Source organism: Impatiens glandulifera, chromosome 5 (genome assembly GCF_907164915.1).
Source record: "Impatiens glandulifera chromosome 5, dImpGla2.1, whole genome shotgun sequence".
In the NCBI taxonomy this organism is placed as follows: Eukaryota; Viridiplantae; Streptophyta; class Magnoliopsida; order Ericales; family Balsaminaceae; genus Impatiens; species Impatiens glandulifera.
This window is the reverse complement of record NC_061866.1, coordinates 22907652-22930225: the sequence shown is the minus strand read 5'-3', so window position 1 is coordinate 22930225 and position 22574 is coordinate 22907652. Positions and strand designations below refer to the sequence as shown.

At 32.8% G+C, this 22574-nt stretch overlaps 1 protein-coding gene, 1 long non-coding RNA gene and 1 pseudogene across 4 annotated transcripts; 1 reads left to right on the top strand and 2 right to left on the bottom strand.

The window, feature by feature from the left end:
- Positions 1 to 3499: 3499 nt before the first annotated feature.
- LOC124940610 lies at positions 3500 to 6431 on the bottom strand. Of its 3 annotated transcripts, XR_007099491.1 has the most exons (8): positions 6042 to 6431; positions 5530 to 5633; positions 4928 to 5016; positions 4636 to 4679; positions 4442 to 4551; positions 3993 to 4055; positions 3773 to 3829; positions 3500 to 3609 (listed from the first exon to the last, which is right to left on the bottom strand). It is a non-coding gene; the product is annotated as an uncharacterized LOC124940610 (long non-coding RNA). The 3 variants fall into 3 exon arrangements; XR_007099490.1 differs by having other exon boundaries at positions 3530 to 3829; positions 4636 to 4706; XR_007099489.1 differs by having other exon boundaries at positions 3530 to 3829.
- Positions 6432 to 18452: 12021 nt separating this feature from the next.
- Positions 18453 to 21286, top strand: LOC124940746 (annotated as a pseudogene).
- A 769-nt stretch (positions 21287 to 22055) lies between these two features.
- Positions 22056 to 22574, bottom strand: LOC124939124 (MADS-box protein FBP24-like). Its single transcript, XM_047479634.1, has one exon. The coding sequence runs from the start codon at positions 22572 to 22574 to the stop codon at positions 22056 to 22058; it is 519 nt and encodes a 172-aa protein (XP_047335590.1).

Genomic DNA, 22574 nt, shown 5'->3' with positions numbered 1-22574 from the left:
ATTTCTCTATGATATTTGTAACTTTTGGAGGTTTCTTCTCTTGGGACGCATTATTCTCCTCTTCATTCACGGTAACAAAGAATGTTGGGTGGGCCTTCTTCACACCTTTTGAGAGTTGCATGGAGGTGAGTTTCCTAGCTTTTATCTTACCCTCCATTGTTAAAGGTATCATGCAAGTATTGACTTGCTCTAGAATGTACATAGTATTGGCATAAGGGAGTAGGAAGACATTTATCTTGTCTAGGAACTCTATATCGATGACCATTTTGTAGTCATCCATGTCAACGATGTAAAAATTTAGGAGGACAGTCCACTCCCCCAAGTTGATATTTTCATTAGGAGAAACTCCATAAGTTGCATTTGGTACCGAGTTGACTATTTTAAGTCATCGTTTCTTTTTAGTGTACCTGATCCTCAGTCTTCCTGCCTCTTTTGCCTATAAAAATTTGTGGCTCATGTGTCCAACAAAGCTTTAACCATGTGCTTTCTTACTTTTATTTCCACGAACAGTCGTCTTTTCTTCGCAGATTTTGGTCCCATTCGACACTAAGGAGGTGTAACGACCCCGATCGAGCCTCATCATGAAGGTGTTCTTACTCATCCATCAATGCAAATAGTTTGTTCTTCATAGGACACTCTCTTGCTTTATGTGGCCCTTCGCAAAAGAAGAACTTTATCCGGGGTCTCTCCACTTTTCTCGTTCAGATCTCCTCTACCATTAGGCTCTGTAAACTTAACTAGGTCTTCCTTGTTGTAGAAATGGTCTCCACCATTTTCCTTCTTGTCACTCCTATCGTGGGGTGACTTTGGTTTGTCTTGCCTTCTCATTTCAACAAGAGATTCAGCCACGGCAATAGCGGTGTTTAGATCATGGATACCACGTCGTTCCAACTCTAGTTTTGCCCATATTTGTAGACCGTTAGTGAAGGAAAATAAGGGTTCATCGTCTGAGTAATTAGGGATCTCAAGGAGAGTAGCGATGAACTCCATGACATACTCCTTGATACTTCCCGTATGTGATAGTCGCCGCAACATGACCCTTACTTCTCGAATGACATTTTTGGGATAGAATTGCCTCTCGAGTTCCTCCTTGAATTCACCCCATGTATGGATAAAAAATATCTATATTTTCATGTCACTACTCCTTCGCCTCCACCACATCATTGTAATGTCTTCTAGGTATGTCGTGGCAGTATCTATCTTTCTTGCCTCTTCCACTTGGCTGAGTACTTTGAAGAACTAATATAGACCACATAAGAAGTTGTCGATCTCCTTTGTGTTCTTTCACCTAAATACACTTTAGGTCTTGTAATGTCTATCCTTGTCGGATTAGGGACTCCTATAAGTGTACGTCCACACTCTTGCGCAACCGCCTTCTTGAGTATCACCACTTCCTCTTCAGTGGCCTGTAACTTGGAGACCATTCCCTCGAGCTTGTCATTCAACGTATTGATCTCATAAAAAAGAGTCTACTCCATGATCTGAGCTTGCTCTTGATATTTGGACAACACTAATTAAAGGCACCTTCCATCACTTCTCGGGGCTCATCTCTCTCTTTCTCAACCTCGGCGATGCGTTCCTTTATGTCCCTGAAATTATCTTGTCCGTAATCCATGTTGAGTTTTATCTTCTCCAACTTGGCGATAATGTCAAAAATTGCATCTCTTGATCTCCCCCCTTCTTTGGTAGTTTTGGATCCTCCCACTTGAACCTAGCAAGGGTTCCTAAGTTCATCTCCGATCTCTTGGGAAAGTTTCTCCATTTCATTCACGTTATTAGTAGTTGCACTTTCATTCTTTTTGTTCGTCATTCTGCTCTGATACCAACTGTCACGAACTCGGTTTTTCTATTAAAGATTTGTGCGGCATTAGTTACGATCTTCGGAAGAACTAGTAACTAGTCAGCCTTACTCGAAACAACACTCGATATTTGTTTTAGTAAGCATAAAAACTCTATAGAGAGAAAGCAAACTTTTACAAAGAATAGTATTATATTAATTGAATACTTGATGATTACAATGTAATACGAGGTATTTATATGACTTATTATAGCTGCCACATTAATAACGCGCTAATTTAGATCATTCCTTTTAATTGTCAATTAGTGACGTATTAATCTAGGATATGTCTTTAATTGCTAATTAATGATACACTAATCTAGACCATGCCTTTTAAATACCAATTAATTACACTAATTTATCACATACTTTCAAACTAGAATATTTCTTGGGTTGGGCATAATTAGACGATTAGGTCTCCCCTTGAGCTAGGAAGCTAAGGGCACCGTGGCACTATAATTTGAAATGCAATATTTAGACATTTAGTCCATACATTATTCAATTGATAGAAATGTTTGTCATAACATTATTCTTTAATTTTATTATTATATATTAAGTATTAATTAAATAATAAATATTTAATTATAATTTAGATTAAAATTCACTATTAATTCACGTTTGAATTCAGTGTGAATTTCATTTGATTTATTTACTCATATTCTTATTTCCAGTCATTAATAGAATTAAGTTAATTTCATCAATATCATCATGAGAAACATGACATGATCGATATTGAGGTGTAAACCTTTAATAAGATACAAAATTATCAATAGGAAGCTTAGTACAAGATTTATGTCATCTTCTCTAAACAATAGATAAGTTAAAAATATCATCACCAACATAATAATCTTTCTTTGATGAGATAATTTTTTTTTTTGTTAAATATAAATACTATGTAACTAGGTGAGATTTAAACTTTGATTCTTATTATAAAGTATGAATATTTTAATTATTTGATTAATTGATTTTTTAAATGAATACTAATAACTTAGTGACAAAGCATGTAAACTCATGTCTTCATGATCAGGGATGTGGGTTTTCACTCTTGATCATTTAAAAAAAATCAATTAATTACACAAAAATACAAGCTTTTAGATTTTTTTTTTAAGTTTTGTTTGACGTATAAATTAACTTTTCAGACGATAATTTATTTGTTTTTGTTTGTGTAAGAAAAAATGAAAGTAAAAAGCTGTTTTCTAAAATATATATATATATCACTACAACAATAATGACTATTGGCGACGCTTAAAAAGATTTCTCCCAACCTTTAAAAGCGTCGCCAAAAATATCACCGACACTTATTCATGCGTCGCCATAAGCAGGGTGGGCGCAAGTTATAACAACGCTTAATTAAGCGTCGGTAAAACTAATTTAAGCGTTGCTAAAAGTCTATTTAAGTTTTAACAATTTTATTTTATATTTTATTTTTAATTCTATTTTTTATTTTATTTTTACATTTTTTTTCAAATTACATAATTACTATAGAAAGGACATTTAGAATTTCATTTTCTTCTATTATCTCATTATATGACATTTTAAATAATAACAAAAGAATTATAAATTTTTTATACAATATTATCTTATAAAATTACATCATAGTCAAATATAAAAATTATGAACTAGATATTAATTTTTTTAATCATGTTCAAATAATTTAAAAATCAATTAAACTAAAAGACAAATTTATATACTAAAATACTATAAAAAAAAAAAAAAATATGTAAGATATGCAGTTCCTCTTATTAGTCCCCTTCATTTTCAAACTGCACCTCCTGAAGGAAGAAACATCAAACAACATCAAAACCAAAATCTATTAACCAAATCATTTAGTTCAATCATATTCCATAATGATTTTCCCATGTTCATGCCATCTTATCTTTATTGAAACCAATCTTAAGAAAAATAATAACACTAACTAAGAATGAAAAGAATTACTCATTTTTGTCAAGAATCACTTTTGTCAAGAAGTATAGCATGAAAACGCAATATATCCTGCAAATAAAAATCGAAAAAAATAAATAATTAAAATACATTGTTCTTAACAAATAAACCCATGTCTTCTTTCATAATTAAGTTTTAAATAAATAAAAAATAATAAAAAGTTAAAAACAAGATTTAGATTTTTTAGCACAAAATAAACATTGTGTTTACCAACCTTTAATAAATTTAAGCATGAATGAGTATCACCTTTCATATTAAGTGTAGTGAAGCAGGCAACCTGAAGAAACAACAAACAATCATTGTTGACATAAAAGGTGCAAGACCATGGTCAATTTAATAAAGGATTAAGTGTCTATCTCAAAAGGCATGGATATTAACTGATCTTATTTATGGGAATGTTTAGAAATAGGGCCACTAAGATTTATATGAGGTATCAAGACTTACAAGAGGAATTTACACCCTAAAGAACCAAATGGTTTGTGATTCACAACCCAATAAACAACTCCCATAGTGGAGTCTAATGCAATTGTTGCCTAACTTCACATTTGGTTAACATGTCAGCTTGTCCCTTAAAATTAATAACTATAATTCAGATACTAGGAAATGTAAGAAATAAGTAGGGAAGGACAAAATTATCATTTTGACTAACAGAGAATAAAATACCATTTTAACATTCTTGCAATTGTACCAATGCTCATTGACATCATTAATGGACCATTGTGGCTAAACGATATGGTTTTATCAAACTGCAAATAGTTACAGCCATAATTACCCTGCATGAAAAAAAGAGTCATCATCTAACAAAATACGATGCATAATTTGCATAGATGTGGAAGCAATAATTGGTTCAAGTTTACCATAAGTTAGTTTCAATGTGCCTATCCAAGCCAGAATTTTTAACCTGCAGGAGCCACCAGTGCCCATCAAACTAATAGCATGCGGCAAAGAAAACAATATTCAGATGTAAACAGAAGAGAAAAGGAACTAATGAATAATAAAATGTGAAGCTTCCAACAAAGGCTATATAGTTGGCAAGACAGAAACATACAATGAATGTGTGGTCTTGAGAAAACATACCCAAGAAACATTTAGGATATATGGGAACTTAATAATGAGAGCAGAGTAACAAGTATTAGCCAAGAAACTCACTTCAGAACCATTTAGTATCTCACTTTCAAGAAAATAATTGAAGGATCCAACTTCAAATGCTTGACGAAGATAGCCAAGATGATCAATTCCTGCAACAATATTAGGCATGTAATTACAATATGCATTAAATATTTTAGCCCAATATAGCATATTATTGAAGATCATATCATCATTATATTGTTTTCCTCTTTTCTAGAAGAGTCAACACAAGACAAAGGAACCATAACCATAAAAGAACCATAAAGAAAATGCAAGAACATAATAAACCGTTATGATCACCTAAAAGGATTTTTATCATGAATCATTTGGAAGAGGCTTTCAAAGTCCAGAGTTTCCATTAGAATTAGTAGAAGTTGCAGTCTGAGATGATATATGGACCGAACTACTTCAGATGATACTGCCCACTTTTCTAAATTAGAGGACTTAAATATGGCCCCATGTATTAAGGTTCAACTAGGTGAGTGTAGTCCAAAAAAAGAATGTAAAGCCAGACATTGCAAGAACAATTACTTCATATAGTTTATAGAACTGTTTCAATTGTTAGCCATTACAAACACTATAGAACTCATAATATAAGAGGAAAATAATATCAAGGATCAAACCTTTGAAATTAAGGTCCTTGTCAAGGATCAATGCATGTTTCTGCTATCACTCTGCCTCTGCCTCTCATTTAATACTGTTGGCACATCAAAAACTATAGAATCATCTACAAATCAAAATCAAAGGAAACAAGTTAAATGACAGTTTATAAACTGGTCCAAAGCTACTTCATAAAAAGAGAATACCAAATAATTTACTTTAATATATGAAATACTGGGAGAATTATCCTTATGACTATATTTTGCTTAATAAAAGGTAATTCAGATGATGTAATAGAAGGTGGTTCTAAAAGATAAAGAGTCCTTAAAGAATCTTCTGAAGTAAATAATGATATTCGAATTTCAGATCGAATCTCAAATAAAATTGAACCGCAATAACTTAATTTAAAGCTGGATTCCTTAAGAGTTCATTTTGGAATAAGGCAGAATCTGAAATAAGGATACATACATTTAAGAGCTTCAACTCTTTCTAAATCCATTAAAATTGAAACTGAAGTTCAAATTTCTTCGATTACCATGAATGGGGAAATTCCGAAACGCTGTGACCGTGAAACCTCGAGCGAACTGTCTCAGATCGTCGGTGATACCGAATATCTCAAGATTTACGGGAATTGGATCATCGGAGAAAGGCGATGAGGCATTGAGAAGAGTGATGGAGGGGATCTGCTCAGTAAGGGACTTAATGCGGTGGTCAGCAATGGCTTTGGCCTCGGCGGCAAACTCTTTGGACCGCTTTGCCGTCTCGGAGACAATATCGGCGATCCTTTTGGAATTACTTGCCTGAATTGCATCCTCTATCGATTGATCTATATTTTCAATCTCGAAATCTTCTAGGTGACAGAAATCTTTTGCTCCCGGAGTTAGGGTTTTCGAAGAGATAGAGAGCACTTGTTTCTTCTGTTTAATTTCGTAATTTTGGCAAGAATGAAAATGTCTGTTTTGGATTCAGTTTTTATTTGATTGATTTTTAACCTACAAAATTATAAATACATTGACTTTGAAGCTGAAAATTATAAATAAATTATTTATTAGTTATTATATTATTTATTTAAATATTTAATTTAATTTATTTTATTTCATCTAATAATAATTTTATTTAATTAATTTAATATAAATAAAAAATTTATATTTAATTGACTCATAAAATAAATAAATTTAAATTTTAAATAAAAATAATATATAATTTGATTTCAATTGTTAATCTAATATAGAATTAAAAAAAATTAAAAAAAAAACTTTTAATTGTAAAAAATTATCATATATATAAATATTAAAATAAAAACAAAATGTTACATAATCATTTATTTAGAAGAGTTTATGAAAATAAAAATAAAATAAAATAAAATTCAAAGGTTGTTATAGATAGGAAAGGTTGGCAAAGCCTTATTTTTCTTACAACTTTTACCAACGCTTAATATATGTTGGTAATTATATGTCACCATATACCTGTTTTGTTGTAGTGTATAGACGGAGGAAGATATGGATTATTATAGTTGTACAACAAAAACAACACCTCACGCATTTTCTTATAATACCTTTTCATATATTTTAGTTCAGACTTTATTTTATTTTTTTTAAATAAAATATTTTATTATTTATTAAAAATATATGATTAATGCGTTGAACTTATAATTTTTTTTAATATTTAGGAAGTTAATATTTAGAATTGAGGTTTTTTAATAATTTAATAAATTAAAATTTTGAACGAATTTTATTTTTTTTTAATTTAAGAAGTTAATATTTCGAATTGACATTTTGTTTTTGTAACGTAAAAGTTATATTGTCGATAATATATATTTCGAATTTAGGAAGTTAACATTTCTTATATTTTTTCATAATAAGAATCGAAACCTTAAAAAAAAAAAGTTTTAACACTTGTGTTATTATAATAAATTGTGTTCAATCAATATTTTAATTATATAGATAATATATATTCAAATTTATTTTATTATATTCTTTTTCAAACATAAGAATTGAAATTGAATTGCAATTCTAAAGTTTTTCCAAACATGGTAATTGAATTGTAATTGAATGAGAAATTTTATAGAATTGGAATTAAAATTTTAATGTCAATTCTAATTTAATTCATACAAATGTACCCAATAATCCATATAATCCTCTTTACGTGTTTAAAAACACTATTTTTCAATTATTTTCCATTTCTTTGTTTTCGACATTTTAAGGACGCAAAGTTCAATGCTGATATATTTAAATGTTGTTAAAACATTCGCTAGCTAGATTTAAATAACATAAAATTTGTCTCATTATATATTAAGTGAATGGCTAGTTGTAAATAACATAAAAATGGTCCCATTATTCATGAAGTGAATGCAATTTATAAAAGCATACATTTTTTTTGTTTTTTTGTTGGTTTTTATCTAGTAAAAAAAATTGTTATTCCAACTTATTTATCATGATAAAAATGGTAAGACATGATAATAAAAACTTACAAAAAAAAACTTAATTAAAGAAAACTAATACAGACTTTCTTTAATATATATTATTTTTGTTTTTTCATTCACTCACAATAAATATATAATAATAAAGGTGTATGTCTTTATAAATTAATAATACTATAATTTATATAATATATAATTATATATATATAACAACTTATTTAAAAATCAATTTGTGATATATTTAAATAAAAATAAATTAATTTGTTTCATTATTTGTATCCCTTTAATATTAATTTTTTTCTTCATTTTTTTTTATTTATTTTTTACTTTTTTCTTCATATTTATGAGATACGTCTCTATAAATATATATTTTAATATTATAAATTTTCTTTACTTGATTTTTTAAATAAATAATTATATATATATAATGATTCTATTTTTATTTATTATTTTATACTATATAATTAAATTTTAAAAATAATCTTACCTCTCTAAATATAATTTTCAAAATAATTTATTAAAAAAATAATTTTTTTATATATTTGAGTTTATATACAAAATATTTATACACAAAATTATAAATTGAATTTAATAATCACTTGGTGAATACATTCAAATTTTGAGATTATATTTTTTTATCATAGTTGATCACCATTTTAAAGGGAAATTGGACGAAATGACCCTAAAAATAGGGCTATTTGCCTCCGTGGTCAGGTTTAATAATATTTGATCTGATGACCACTTAATTTTTTTTGGACGAAATTACCCTTTTCGCGTAACGCGAAGGGACTTCGCGTTTCGCGAAGTGAGACGCTGTGCAAAGTCCAGAATACCCTTACTATATAATATAATCCGACCATATTTTTTTCATTTCTTTTCTTCCCTTCTCTTTCTTCCCTTCCGCTTTTCTCCTCCTTCTCTCTAATCTCACCAGCGACGGAGTTAAACGGCGGCACTCAATGAGCTCCACGACGAGCACAAGCACTGTAACACTTGGTAAATTTATGTATTTCAAGTTTATTGTTGTTCATTTATGCATTTTCGAATAACTGTGTTGTTTAGGGTTTCATCTGATGATACTTCCCGTTTCGCTAAGTACTTCCCGTTTCGCTAAGTACTTCCCGTTTCGCGAAGTACTTCCCGTTTCGCGACGTACTTCCCGTTTCGCGAAGTACTTCCCGTTTCGCGAAGGGTTTCCATTTCACAGGATTAATTATCCCGTTTCCATTTTTTCTTGCAGCCGAAGTTTTCGTTTTCTATAATGGAGAGTGGAAAGCTGATGCTAATGGAATATGGTATTTTGATGCCTCTTCAATCAAAACATTGGATTTACCCCAAAGTACTCGTTATGCTGAATTAATTGATAAACTCCATGAAAGACTTCAAGTGCAGAAATCTACGTATGATTTAGTGCTGCAAGTGAAGTATGATATTTCGAATATCACAAATCCTAAACCCGTTTTTATTGAAGATGATGAGGATCTGAACATATATTTATCACGCTTGATTTTGGGTCGAACTGTGTCACCATTGTGTGTGTCTGTAGTAGAGAAGTCACAATTTACTAAAGAAAAGATACCACTACTTACCTACCCAACTCAAGAAAGTATTCTCCCACAATTAACTCAGAAAATTGTACCAGAAGCTTTACCCTCGGAGGTCTTTGTTGAAAGTAATGAAGCCGGAGATAACTCTTTTCCTCACATCCCACTTACTCAGGACTTGAATGCATCGATACCTACACCACATAGTGCGAGAAGAGCATCAACGGGTACACCTACTAGTGCAAGAAGATCATCATTGGGTACACCATGTAGTGCAAGAAGATCATCATTTGGTACACCATCGACAGACATATCACCGACAGACATATCACCGAAAGACATATCACCGACAGACATATCACCGACAGACCCCTCATTTGCGTTGGCGTTAACTACTGAAACCGTATTGGAAGTCGGTGCCTTGTTTGAAAATAAAAAAGAACTACAACTGATGCTATATAAATATGCGATGACTAATCATTTTGAATTCAAGGTGGAGAAGTCAAGAAAACATCTTTGGTATGTGAAATGTTTGGATGATAAATGCAAGTGGAGATTGCGTGCCGTGAAAGGTAAATTATCTGAGATGTTTGAGATCCGGAAATTCGACCAACAACACTCATGCTCAGTTCTATCGAGGCTAGAGAAAAAAATGCAAACACCAGCATGGGTTATTGGGCAGTGCGTGAAGAGTAAGTATATGGACCATCACCATAATCACTTGCCTAAGAAAATAATTGAAGACATGCAGGCAACTTATGGGGTAAATTTGACTTATAATAAGGCTTGGAGGGCTAGGGAAATGGCATTAGTGGCGGTGCGAGGAACGGTTGAGGATTCATATGAAAAATTACCCTCATACCTTTACATGTTGGAGAAGCATAATCCTGGTACCATAACAGACATCCAAACAGACGAGGTCGGGCACTTCAAGTATATGTTCATGTCCCTAGGCCTCTCTATTCAGGGTTTCAAAGCCTTTTGTCGTCCCGTATTGTGTGTTGATGCCAGTTTTCTTAAGCACAAGGTGGGAGGTCAACTATTGGTGGCTATTGCATTAGATGCTAATGAACAATTATATCATGTCGCATTCAGAGTTGTCGATTCAGAGAATAATAACTCTTGGACTTATTTTATGCAAAAAAATGAGAGAAGCAATTGGATTAGTTGATGATCTCGTCTTCGTATCCGATAGACACTCAAGCATCGCCAATGCCTTATGTGATGTTTTTCCAGAAGCATACCACGGTGCGTGCACATATCACATAAAGATGAATATCAACGCGAAATTCAAAACTGATAATTGTCATATGGAGTTTGATATGGCTTCTCGTGCGTACACTATCCACGAATTCAATCGTTTTTTGACAAGATAAGGGTTAAAGATCATAGGATTGCTGCCTATTTGGAAGAAATTGGATTTCAAAGATGGAGTAGAGCATTTTTCCCCGGTAAGCGATACAATCAACTAACAAGCAATTATGCTGAGAGTTTTAATAGTCAGAGCAGGGAAGCCAGAAAGTACCTCATTTCCTCAATGGCCGAGTATTTAAGATTGACAATACAAGGTTGGTTTAATGAGAGAAGAGAAAGAGCGTCCAACCACCGAGAAGTGTTATCTCCAACATATGAAAAGTTATTACGTGAGGGATTCGAGAAGGCTAGATTCTATACAGTATCATCGCTTAACCGATACGAGTTTTATGTGCATGACAATCAGTCTCATTTTAAAGTCAATTTGAAAGACATGAACTGCACTTGTAGGGTATTTGAAGTTTCTGGTCTTCCTTGTACTCATGCAATGGCTGCTGCCCGTCACCGTAATTTGGTTTGTTATGACTTTTGTTCAAGGTATTATTCAGCTCACATGTTCAATCTATTTAACCAATTGTTTAATCGTTTTATTTTCCATTCTTACAGGTATTACACAACTGAATCTTGGATGAATGCATATGCGGAGACATGTTACCCTGCTGGTGATGAAGACGATTGGGATATTCCCGAAATGATCAAGGAACGCGTATGTCTAAAACCACCTGTCAAGGTTAAGAAAGGGCGCCCACAAACAAAGCGTAGGTCATCTAAAGGTAAGGTACATAAGGCTCCGAGACGATGCAACTCATGTGGTGGACTAGGACATAATAGGGCCACATGCAAAGCAGTCATGCCTGCACCATCTACTGCAAAAGCATCATCATCTAAGCATCATGACTCATCTTCTCAACAGCACGAGCCATCATCTCAACAATATGAGCCTTTAGATTGATTGGGATAAGTTGTATAAGTGTTTTGGATAAGTTGTATTATGTTTTGGATAAGTTGTATTATGTTTTGGATAAGTTGTTTTATGTTTTCGGATAAGTTGTTAATCGAATAAGTTGTACTCGGATAAGTGTTAATCGGATAAGTTGTAATCTCTTTGTTGTATCTAGTTTATCTGTGTACTGAAGGAGTACTTAACGTTTCGTTAAGTACTTAATGCTTCGTTAAGTACTTATCGCTTCGTTAAGTACTTATCGTTTCGTTAAGTACTTATCGTTTCGTTAAGTACTTATCGTTTCGTTAAGTAATTATCGTTTCGTTAAGTACTTAACGCTTCGTTAAGTTAAACTTGGTTTAAGTTAAAGTGAGTTTAAGTTAGTTACTTAGTATGATTTATGTACATTGATTTATATGTTCAATTCTTTGGTATGTAAATATCAGACTACCAACCAACCAGACTACATTAAAACTACAAATATTTTAACATGAAATGTAACTTAAGTTGAAGTTCTACCCAAAAAGTAATACAAGTTTAGAATACATAAGCACAAGTCAAATTCTATCCAAAAATCAATAAAAGATTACAATACAAACTAAGGTTCTGTAATTTGATGAAATAACCGGACCGCCATCTTTTGTCGAAAAAACTCCATTTCATTGGAAGTCACCTTCTCTACACCTAAACCAGCAGTCAAGTATTCCATGTGCATAAGCATAAATACACCACAATCCCCACTTTCTGCTGCTCTAGGGACTTCCCCATATTTGGCGACTGCATTTTTGGCTGGGTGTGGCAACCTTTTATATGTCAGTTTCTGGAAATTAAAATTAGGATACCTTTGTAGCTCAGCATCACTGGCTCCCATTGCATATATTCGTGGAAACATCTCACACAAAGGTCTCAGGTATGGATCGAGATTCCTATAAATACTCGAGTCGCAGTCATAAACGTCAATGTGATTATCTTGTAGACGAACGACGCACAGTACCCAATGTTCAAAGGCACGTAAATATCGTCTACTAGTGGCCATTCTGGCATATGTCTATGGTCCGCACCCCAGAAGTACTGATCAAATACCTCTGATATTGGAAAATTTTCAGGATCTTTTTTAAAGTTCGGGTACTCTCGCCTCATCATATCTGCTAATAAGCAATCCCCTATTGATACTTTACAATGTTTATATGTCTTGGGATATTGCGCAATCCTTTTGCGCAACAAGTGGCAGACTGCGTCGACTTCCTGCAAAATGGGGGAAAAGGCAGCATATATCAAAAAACTTATTCATAAGTTAAAGAATTAATATGAAATGCAAGACTTACAGGATCTTTAAGCCATGTGCACTTTGTTAGAACTCTAACAAACAACTTCTTTCGTGCTTCGCAAGTAAACACACTCTTTGTCTGATCATTGGTGGCTACATCTTTCAACCAATTCTGTAATTGAACCAACAACTCATCATCAAATTTTTGAAGGGGATTGATTGTTAATGGATTATTCGTCTTTGGCTGTTTTGACAAAGAACGGTTGGTGTAGTCTTCATCTTTCTTCTGCTACCTCACTCTTTTTTTGGAAACTACTCCTTTAGGTGGAGTGTTGTATAATTGGAAATCATCATCGTTCTCATCCTTCCCATCCCTCGAATCCTTCTCATCCTTCCCATCCCTCGAATCCTTCTCATCCTTCCCATCGTTCTCATCATTCCCATCCGTGGCATCTTTCTCAACCTTGACCTTGAGTTTAACCTTCCCATCCTTGGCTTTCTTCTCAACCTTCTCAACCTTGACCTTATCCTTCTTTTTCTCAATTATTTCTTGCATCATATCGGAGAGCAACATCTCCCCACCATCCACCTTCACATCAGTCTCAATCTCCCCAACATGCACCTTCACCTTCACATCAGTCTCAATCTCACCACCATCCACCTTGACATCATTCTCAATCTCACCACCATCCACCTTGACATCATTCTCAATCTCACCACGATCCACCTTCACATGAGTCTCAATCTCCCCACCATCCACCTCAACATTATTCTCAGTCTCCTCCACCTGCAAAAATAGAACAACAGTGTGGTCAACGTTTACTTCCCGAAACATTTGACTTCGCTAATCAAAACATACCTCAGTTTTATCCTCCACCTTCACACTCTCCTCCTCCACCTTCCCATCCTTCATCTCCATCTCATTCGTCTTCATCTCCTCCACCTTCCCATCCTTCATCTCCATATCATTTGTATTCATCTCCTCCACCTTCCCATCCTTCATTTCCATCTCATTCGTCTTCATCTCCTCCACCTTTCCATCCTGCAAAAAGAAAACAACAGTGTGGTCAGCGTTTACTTCCTGAAACAACATTTGACTTCACTAAGTAAAACTTACCTCAGTTTTATCCTCCACCTTCTCACTCTCCTCCTCCACCTTCCCATCCTTCATCTCCTCCACATTCCCTTCCTGCAAAAATAAAACAACAGTGTGGTCAGTTATGAACAACAGAAGATAAGTACTTAGCGAAGCGTTAAGTACTTAACGAAGCGTTAAGTACTAAACAAAACGATAAGTTTCTTTATTACCTCAGTCTTGCCCTTCTTTTCCAATTTTCTCTTCGTCTTCTTCTTCCTCTCCTCCTCCATACTATCTAATTTGCCTATTAACGTGGTCATCCTTTGGTTGGATTTGGCTAATAACTATTCGCACATACTAACAACCAACTTTTTCATATAAGCCTTGTGATGTGTTTGAGTTTCTTCGTAAGTTGTTTTCATCTCTTTGAGCTCCTCCTTCACCTCTCTGATGAGCTCCTCCTTCAAGGCTTTTACCTCCTCTTTCAGCTCTTCACATTTACATCCAACAGAAGATGTTGGAGGTAATCCAGGACTAGTATCGGATGGGGGACTAGGAATGTTGGCAGGACTAGATTCATAAGCAAGCTTCCTCTTCAGGTTTACTGCTTCTTTGAGATGAACCACAGCCTTTCTCTTCCGGGTGTTTGGTTTGGAAGTAGGTTCTTCATGTTCATCCTCAGGCTCAGGTTCACTTTCCGATTCATCATAATCCTCCTTCACTAACTTCCCTTCTGTAAATCCCTCAAAAAATTCATCAGTTGACTCATCTATTTGTTCAAAGTCCTCACCACTGTATAACCTCTTCTCCATGGAGGACTCTTCCATCTCAGTCAGATCCGTTGTCTCCAGGGCAGACTTTATCTCGATCAAGGTGTTCTTCCTGTTGGAATGATAGACTAACAACCTTGGGCGTAGAGGATCATTAAGCTCATTCTTTCTTGCAAATTTAGGGACAAAACCTTTGATGACCTCATATGTCCACACTTGAAATGCCAGTGCAAACCCATAAATGTTATAAGCAAAAGGAGCATAAGGATCAATACTCTTTTTCTTCTTCTTATAATATTTGTGAATGAGATGTCTCATGTTCTTGTTCAAACCCTTGAGGGTGGCTCTAAAGGGCACCTTCTCCCAAGGAAATCGGAGGAAACTTTCCTTGTCTTCGACCATGTGGAGGATTTTTGCAAATACCACCCTCCTTGGGTCAAATGAAAATAGGTACTGGCAAATCAGGCATACCAGCCCCATCTTCCAGGCATCTTCCTTATCTTTACATTTCAAAAAAGCAGTCTCCAACTCTTGCATTACTACACTCGTCTTCCCTTTAAAATATTTTACCAACAGAGGTGGACAACCTCGGCATTGTTCTTCGTTCACCTCAGGAAACCTTCCGAAGTTTAGGCCCGTCACCAAGGCGTACTCTTTCATACCAAACACAAGTTCTTACCCTCCTAAGCAACATGTGATGTACAATAGTTCCTGAGAACTGCAACACTAGCGCAGAGACTATATATCTGATTGAGTATTGTACACCTTCTCCACAAGACCCATTTCCTCAAACTTCATAACAATCTTCTTCAGGCAGAGGGCGCTTTTCCAAGATATCCGTCCAGGAAAATCAGGAACGGTGATTTCTGCCATCTACAAAAGGAACAACAACAAAAATGTAAGAACAAATACATAAACCACCGCAAACGTTAAGTACTTAACGAAGCATTAAGTACTTAACGAAGCGTTAAGTACTTAGCGAAGCGTTAAGTACTTAGCGAAGCGTTAAGTACTTAACGAAGCGTTAAGTAGTTCGCGAATCCCTAAACCAGAAACAATAACCAACAACCAGAAACAAACATGCAAATATAAGGCAATAATCAATAACCAGAAACAAACATTAAGCGCTAAACCTAACCAAATAAACTGAAACAGCCAAAACCCTAAAACTTAACATGCAAATATGAAAACCCAAAACCAAAAAAAGACATGCAACAACCAAAAAAAAAACAAACCTGAGATTTATGGGGAATCAATGAGACGGATAGAGAGAGAGGACACGAGGGGGACGGGCAGATCGGCCTTGTCAAAGTCTTCAGTGAGACAGTTATAGAGAGAGAGGAATCGAGAGGATAGAAGAGGGAAAATGGAAGAAATGAATGTCGAAATGTTTTATTTTTTAAAATATATGGTATGGCGCGTGCATATACGCGCGCCTCTTCGTCTTCCTACGCGCGCGTGCAGAAATGCTAAGTACTTAACAAAAACGAAACGTTAAGTACTTAGCGTTTCGTTAAGTACTTATCGTTTCGTTATGTACTTAACGAAGCGCGAAGTAACTAGCAGAAACGATATCATCTGCAAATATCATCACAGCCAAAAGAACAATCAATAAGATGAACAAACTAAATGAACCAATATGAACAAATATGAACATATATGAACAAATATGACCCAATATGAACAAATATGAACAAATATGATTCAATATGAACCAATATCACCAAAAAGAACATATTTAGGGTTAGGGTTTCATTAAGAAATACAAATAAGAACATAAATCTGTTATATAAACATAGATTCGGGGATTAGGTTTCTTATCTTGTAGATTTATGGTTTAAGGGTCGTCGTCGCCGGAGTTTACGCCGCCGGCGACAAACTCAGGAGGAAAGAAAGCTTGAGAGAGAAAGAAAATGAGAGAAATGAAAAAATTTGAGTATATATATCAATACTGTTTCACTTCGCGAAACGCGAACTCCCTTCGCGTTACGCGAAAAGGGTAAATTTGTCCAAAAAAATTAAGTGGTCACCAGATCAAATATTATTAAACCTGACCACAGAGGCAAATAGCCCTATTTTTAGGGTCATTTCGTCCAATTTCCCCATTTTAAATGGTGCATTATAAAAATAAAATAATTATGATTATGATATATGTGAGTGTAAATTTGAGAGATTAAAAAAATTGTCAATTTTTAGATGGGATGAGTGTGAATTTAAGGGATTAAGAGAATAATGGTTCAAATTGAAACAAACTCACAAAATGAGTGTATAATATGATCGATAATGACGAATTAGTTGGAAAAAATGCCCAAAATGAAGGTAGATGTTGGTCGATAATGAGATGTAGCAAAATGTTAGTATTTTGTGTTAAATTTTTTTATTATTTGCTTATTTTCATTTATGTTATATAGTTACAATTGTACCATATTTAAATGTTTATTTAATAATTTTTCTTATTTTATAATGATGATTTTATTTAGAAGTAATCTCACTTTTAACAAAAATTATTTTTTGTTTTGGTTAAATATTATTATTTTTTAAATATTTTATTTTAGTTTAATTGAAATGATCTATAATATATTTTAATTATATATATTAACAAATTCAATAACATTTTTTTGTTTAAATACAATTTAAAAAATAAATTATATAAATGTAATCAATTTAATTAAAACATTGACTGTACATTTAATTTGAATTAGATTAAAATTTATAAATTAATTTTGAAAATATAATCTTAATTATTAATTCTAAAATTTCTTTTTAAACTTTAATATAAATGATTTTGGTTTATAATAACGTTAATTTTTTTTAACTCTTTAATTTAATATATTTAATTAATATTTATAAATTTTAAAATATTTAATTAACAAGGAATTTAAGATAGATGAAGTAATAATTGTACATTAATTTTAAATACAATCTTTTTTAATATATCGATTCTGGAGATCACTATTTTTATTTTGTAATTAAAGTATTTATTTTTCATAACACATCATCTTTAGTATCGCCCAGAAAATTGAATTGTCCTATCCTCGTAGAAAAAAAACGTGAATTTATTTTTGACAATCATAATATTAGTTTAAAAAATTATTTAAAAAATTGTTTTTAATGAGATTAAAACTCATAATCAAATAAAAACTACATTTTTTTTATCATAAATTAGTAAGTTATCCATGTTATTTTAAAAAAAAAACTTAATAAATTTATTTAAAAACCCGACACATTTACCTTAAGGTGGTCTGCCCGCACATAAGTGGAAGAAACGTGTGATATAAACAACAATGACTTTTACTGAATAATACTAACTTTAAAAAGCTAATTTCCAGATAATTTGATAATGAGATATTTTACGTTAAAAGTTGATAATATGGTTACATAAAATGAGACTAAATTTCATGATTAATTTAATTTGCGGCTATGGTTGTGATATCTAACTTTATTCTTCGATTTAAACCTTTTACTATATTTAAGAGACTTGTTTCTATGAAAAATTTATCCGACTAATCCACGTTGCCTTTTCCCTACCGTTTGCTAAATTTCTAGCGGGAAGCACAAAAATCTGGACACAGAGAGAGTTTTCGTTGGCGGCTAGTTTCAGTAGAACATCAATGGAATCTGGAAGTCATCTTCCTAAATGGGCTTCTGAACCCTACTGCTGACGAAACCGGACGAGGCCCGCCCTGTCTTAGGTTTTTCTTTTACCTCCATCTCTCTTTCATCACATCGATTTCTTTCTGTTTTCACGAATTTGTTTACTTGAACACAGGTCCCATGGTATACGGATGCAACCATCGTACCAAAAGACTCTGAATCCTCGTTGCTTGTATTATTTTGCAGGTTACCATACTTCCTCAACTTACATTACTTGATCATTTTTTCTTTCTGGGTTTGTTTCAATTTCATAGCTTTGAATGGTTAAAATAAATCAAATCAAATGAAGTTGAATACTGAACTCTATATAGCTAATTTAACAATCATAATCATTCTATATATAATCCTTGAGTTTAGTCAACTTATTGTTCCATCCAATACACTCATTCACATAGCACATCAAAGACCTAGGCATAACCGAAAACAATGATATTTGGTCTTGAACATTAAAATGAAGTTGGATAGTTAGCTATACAATATAGCTAATTTCACAATTATAATCATTTATCAACTTATTGTAGATTCAAAGACCTTAAAGGAAGAAAAAAGGAAAGAATTATTTGATAATTTGAAGGCTGATGAATCTCTGGGATGGGCTGTAAATGTCATAGATCCAAAGGAACTATCTGCAAAAATGTTAAAGAAGTTAGTCCGTGATTGTTTAATATTAAAATGTACTACTATAAATCACCTTCTTTGATGATGCTAAGCTATTTGTTGCTCATTTGGTCTCAGAACCAAGATTAACCTCAATGAGATCTCACATGAATCTGCCATGAGCCTTATTAGAAGAGTAACAGAAATGGGAGTTCTTCTGACTGAGGTAGTAATTAAGAAGATGATACTTTGTCTGTCAAAGAATTTCAACTATTTCCATGATTTGATTCAAATGATGGGATAAACTATAAAGGGTATCAAACAAGGACTTTGTGTTTATGGTTACTGTTTCAGGTTTATGTAGATACAGTTGGAGATCCAGGGAAATACAGAGTGAGATTGATTGAACGATTTACATTCATAAAATTTGTAGTTCCAAAAAAACCTGATAGTCTATATCCAGTTGTGAGTGGAGCAAGCATTGTCGCTAAGGTGATTAAAATTTTCTTAACACATCCTTTTTGTTGAAACAATTCCAAAGCATTTCTTTGACATGTCAGTTTACAAGAGATTGAGCACTTCGAAATTGGGAACTAGATAAAACTGCTGATAATATGAATAGAAATTTTGGCTCTGGGTATCCAGGAGGTACAAGTCTATACTCTTTCATTATTTAAAACCTAGTGTTTAGATTCAAGTTATAGAACTTGGTATCTGTACTATCTTAAAAGGCAGAGTATTCCTTGTACATCCCAACAGAAAGAATGAAACTAGAGTAATGTTTATTTGTTTCGAAAATATCCATTACAAACTTAACTGTGTAATTTATGATGATAGTAGTTATTTCATTTGCTTGCAATAAGGTAAATGCATGAGAGTAGTTAAAATAAAATTCTAATGAAATAGGGGGAAAAGGTTGCAATTAGTAATTTTCACAACCATTTTATTTACTATTGTATATGTGTATTTTGATAATGTTGAGCCACTTGGTAGTCACATTTTATGATTCGATAAAATCTATATTTGTAAGAATTTAGAAAACAGTTAGGATCATATCCAAATAATAATTTTTATTTCGAACAAAGTAAAATTTCGCACTATAATTTGGAATATAATCCAGAAATATCATTTTTATACAAAATGAAGAAAATTACCTATAATAATCTGGATTATGATAAAAAAAACAAATGTTATATACCAAATGAATGAGAAAAACACTTTAATTCTAACTATAGAAATCAAGTAAAATTACAGTCTATAATCTGGAGTATGATACAAAAAATAATTATACCAAATGAAAAAAAAGAACTTTGGCATTTTCATTCTTATCGTGATTACGAAAATTTCAGTTTCCAAGTAAGCTTGTTATTTAAATGTGAGTGTTTTAAACAGAAATTGATGGATGATTTTTGTGCATATGTTTGTATTCAGACCCTGCAACTAAAACTTGGTCGGGTGATCACAAACACTAAGTATTTGGATTTTCAACATTAGTACGGTTCAGCTGGGTACATGTATATGGCACTTGCTTTGTTACTTTATCTTTTACTTTTTGTTCTTTTGGCATATGGGTTAGACTTTTTTTGTTGTCATTAAGGTTCAATATCAATTTTGATGCAATCCTATGCTTGAATTCCTTCAAATAATTCAATAGCACCTTTTTTCTGTAGTTTCTTAATGAGACTTTTAAAGTTAATAATTCCACATCATTACATTTCCTCTCTAATTTAAGCTCTGATTATCTGGAATAAAAGAAATTTGTTTGATGTAAAAGTGGTTTATTTTAATAAAATGATCAAGATATCCTTAGTTTTTAGTTGGTGTACTTGAATGATTAGATTGAAAAGGTGATGTTTGATGAGATGGTGTAATTGTTATTTTATGGAACAAATTATAAATAAGGTATAAATTCTACATTGAATAATTAACCTCACAATGGAATAGAATATTACTTTATATTATGATGGTTATTTTTTAAAGTCCATTTGTGAGAGTCTTTGCATTGTGTTTGATAGGGAATCTGATGAAATGGAAGATGATGATTCTACGAACAATAATAGGAAAACAGAAACTAACTAGTGTTGACTTCACCTGATTGAAGATGACTACGAAAACAGAAGAAACTGAATCAAGTGGAAATGGGCGTTGCGAATGTTTCTAGGCTCGAAAACTGCAGCAAGTCTCTCAATTCTAATCGAGAAAAGCTGATAGCATTAAAGTTTAGTTCTGGTGATTTTATAGAACAAAATTGTTTGTAATATCAGAAAGGAGGAACCGATTTCTTGTTTGCTTACCACCATTTAAATTGGAAGCAATTCAGTTTCTTTGACTTTGTTTTGAATCGATTCTAAAACACATAAAAACAACCTTATTTAAGGTCTCAGTCTTGTACAGTTTCAGTTCCATTTTAAGTATTTAATAAATCCTCCTAAATTTAGGAACAAATTTACATTATCTACTTGCAGCCCATGTCATATATTTTGTTAATTAACAAACAACCGAATATTCTTTTATTAATTAACTAATTTTATTGTAAGTATAAATGTTTGATGCTTAATTAATTTACGTGAATTCTTTAATAATAATAATAATAATAATTTACATGTGTATATATGTTTCTTATCTGAAAATGGATTTAAATTGGATTTGTTTAGAATATTTGTTTGAAAATTAGATTTGTTTGTTTAAACAGAGATTACAGTACTATTAATCAAACATTATATATAATATGATGATAGAATTATGCATGATTAACAAACAAGCGGCGAGGATATAATCCCAATTACTAAATCACATTATTAATTAAACAACAGTACTATAATTCTGAAAAAAATAGGTTTAAGAAAAATAGGGTTTGATGAAACCATATATATATATATATATATATATATATAATAGTGAAATACATCTCTACTACAACAACAATATTTAGGATCAGATTAGATATCTAAAAAGTGATTTAATTAAGAAGAAGTTATGCGGCTGTCGACCTCCTCTTTAATCCTCTCGAGATCCGCCATCTTGGACGCCAGTAATTGTAAATCATCGGACTCAAGATCATCATCTAAACCCATTTCATTGAGAATCCATCCGATCAGAAACGCAGAGTCGTCATCGCTCTTGTCGGATGATTCCCTAGTCGTCGTCCTCATCCTGATATCTTGTTGTAATTGTATCGTGGGATCGCCAACTTGCAGGATTCCGTCAACAATAACGTCAAAGGAGGAGGGCACCCCGTTGTTGTTGTTGATGGAGGTGTACATTTGACCGGCGGGGGAGAAGACTACGGCGCCAACCTCTTGTCCCGTCAATTTCTGAAACTCACTCAAATTTCTTAACAGACTAGATTTTCGCTTGGAGAAACTCACCATTCTTTGAGATTTGTTTTCGATTCGCGCAATGTTAATCTTCTTCTTGGCTTGACCTCTGTTATTTCTTCTCCCGTCACTTTTACTATCATCAGATGTCGCCGCCCCCGTCAT

Bases quoted from the DNA above. Each gene is read 5' to 3' on its own strand.
- LOC124939124 (XM_047479634.1), bottom strand. From the start codon at position 22,574: ATGACGGGGGCGGCGACATCTGATGATAGTAAAAGTGACGGGAGAAGA.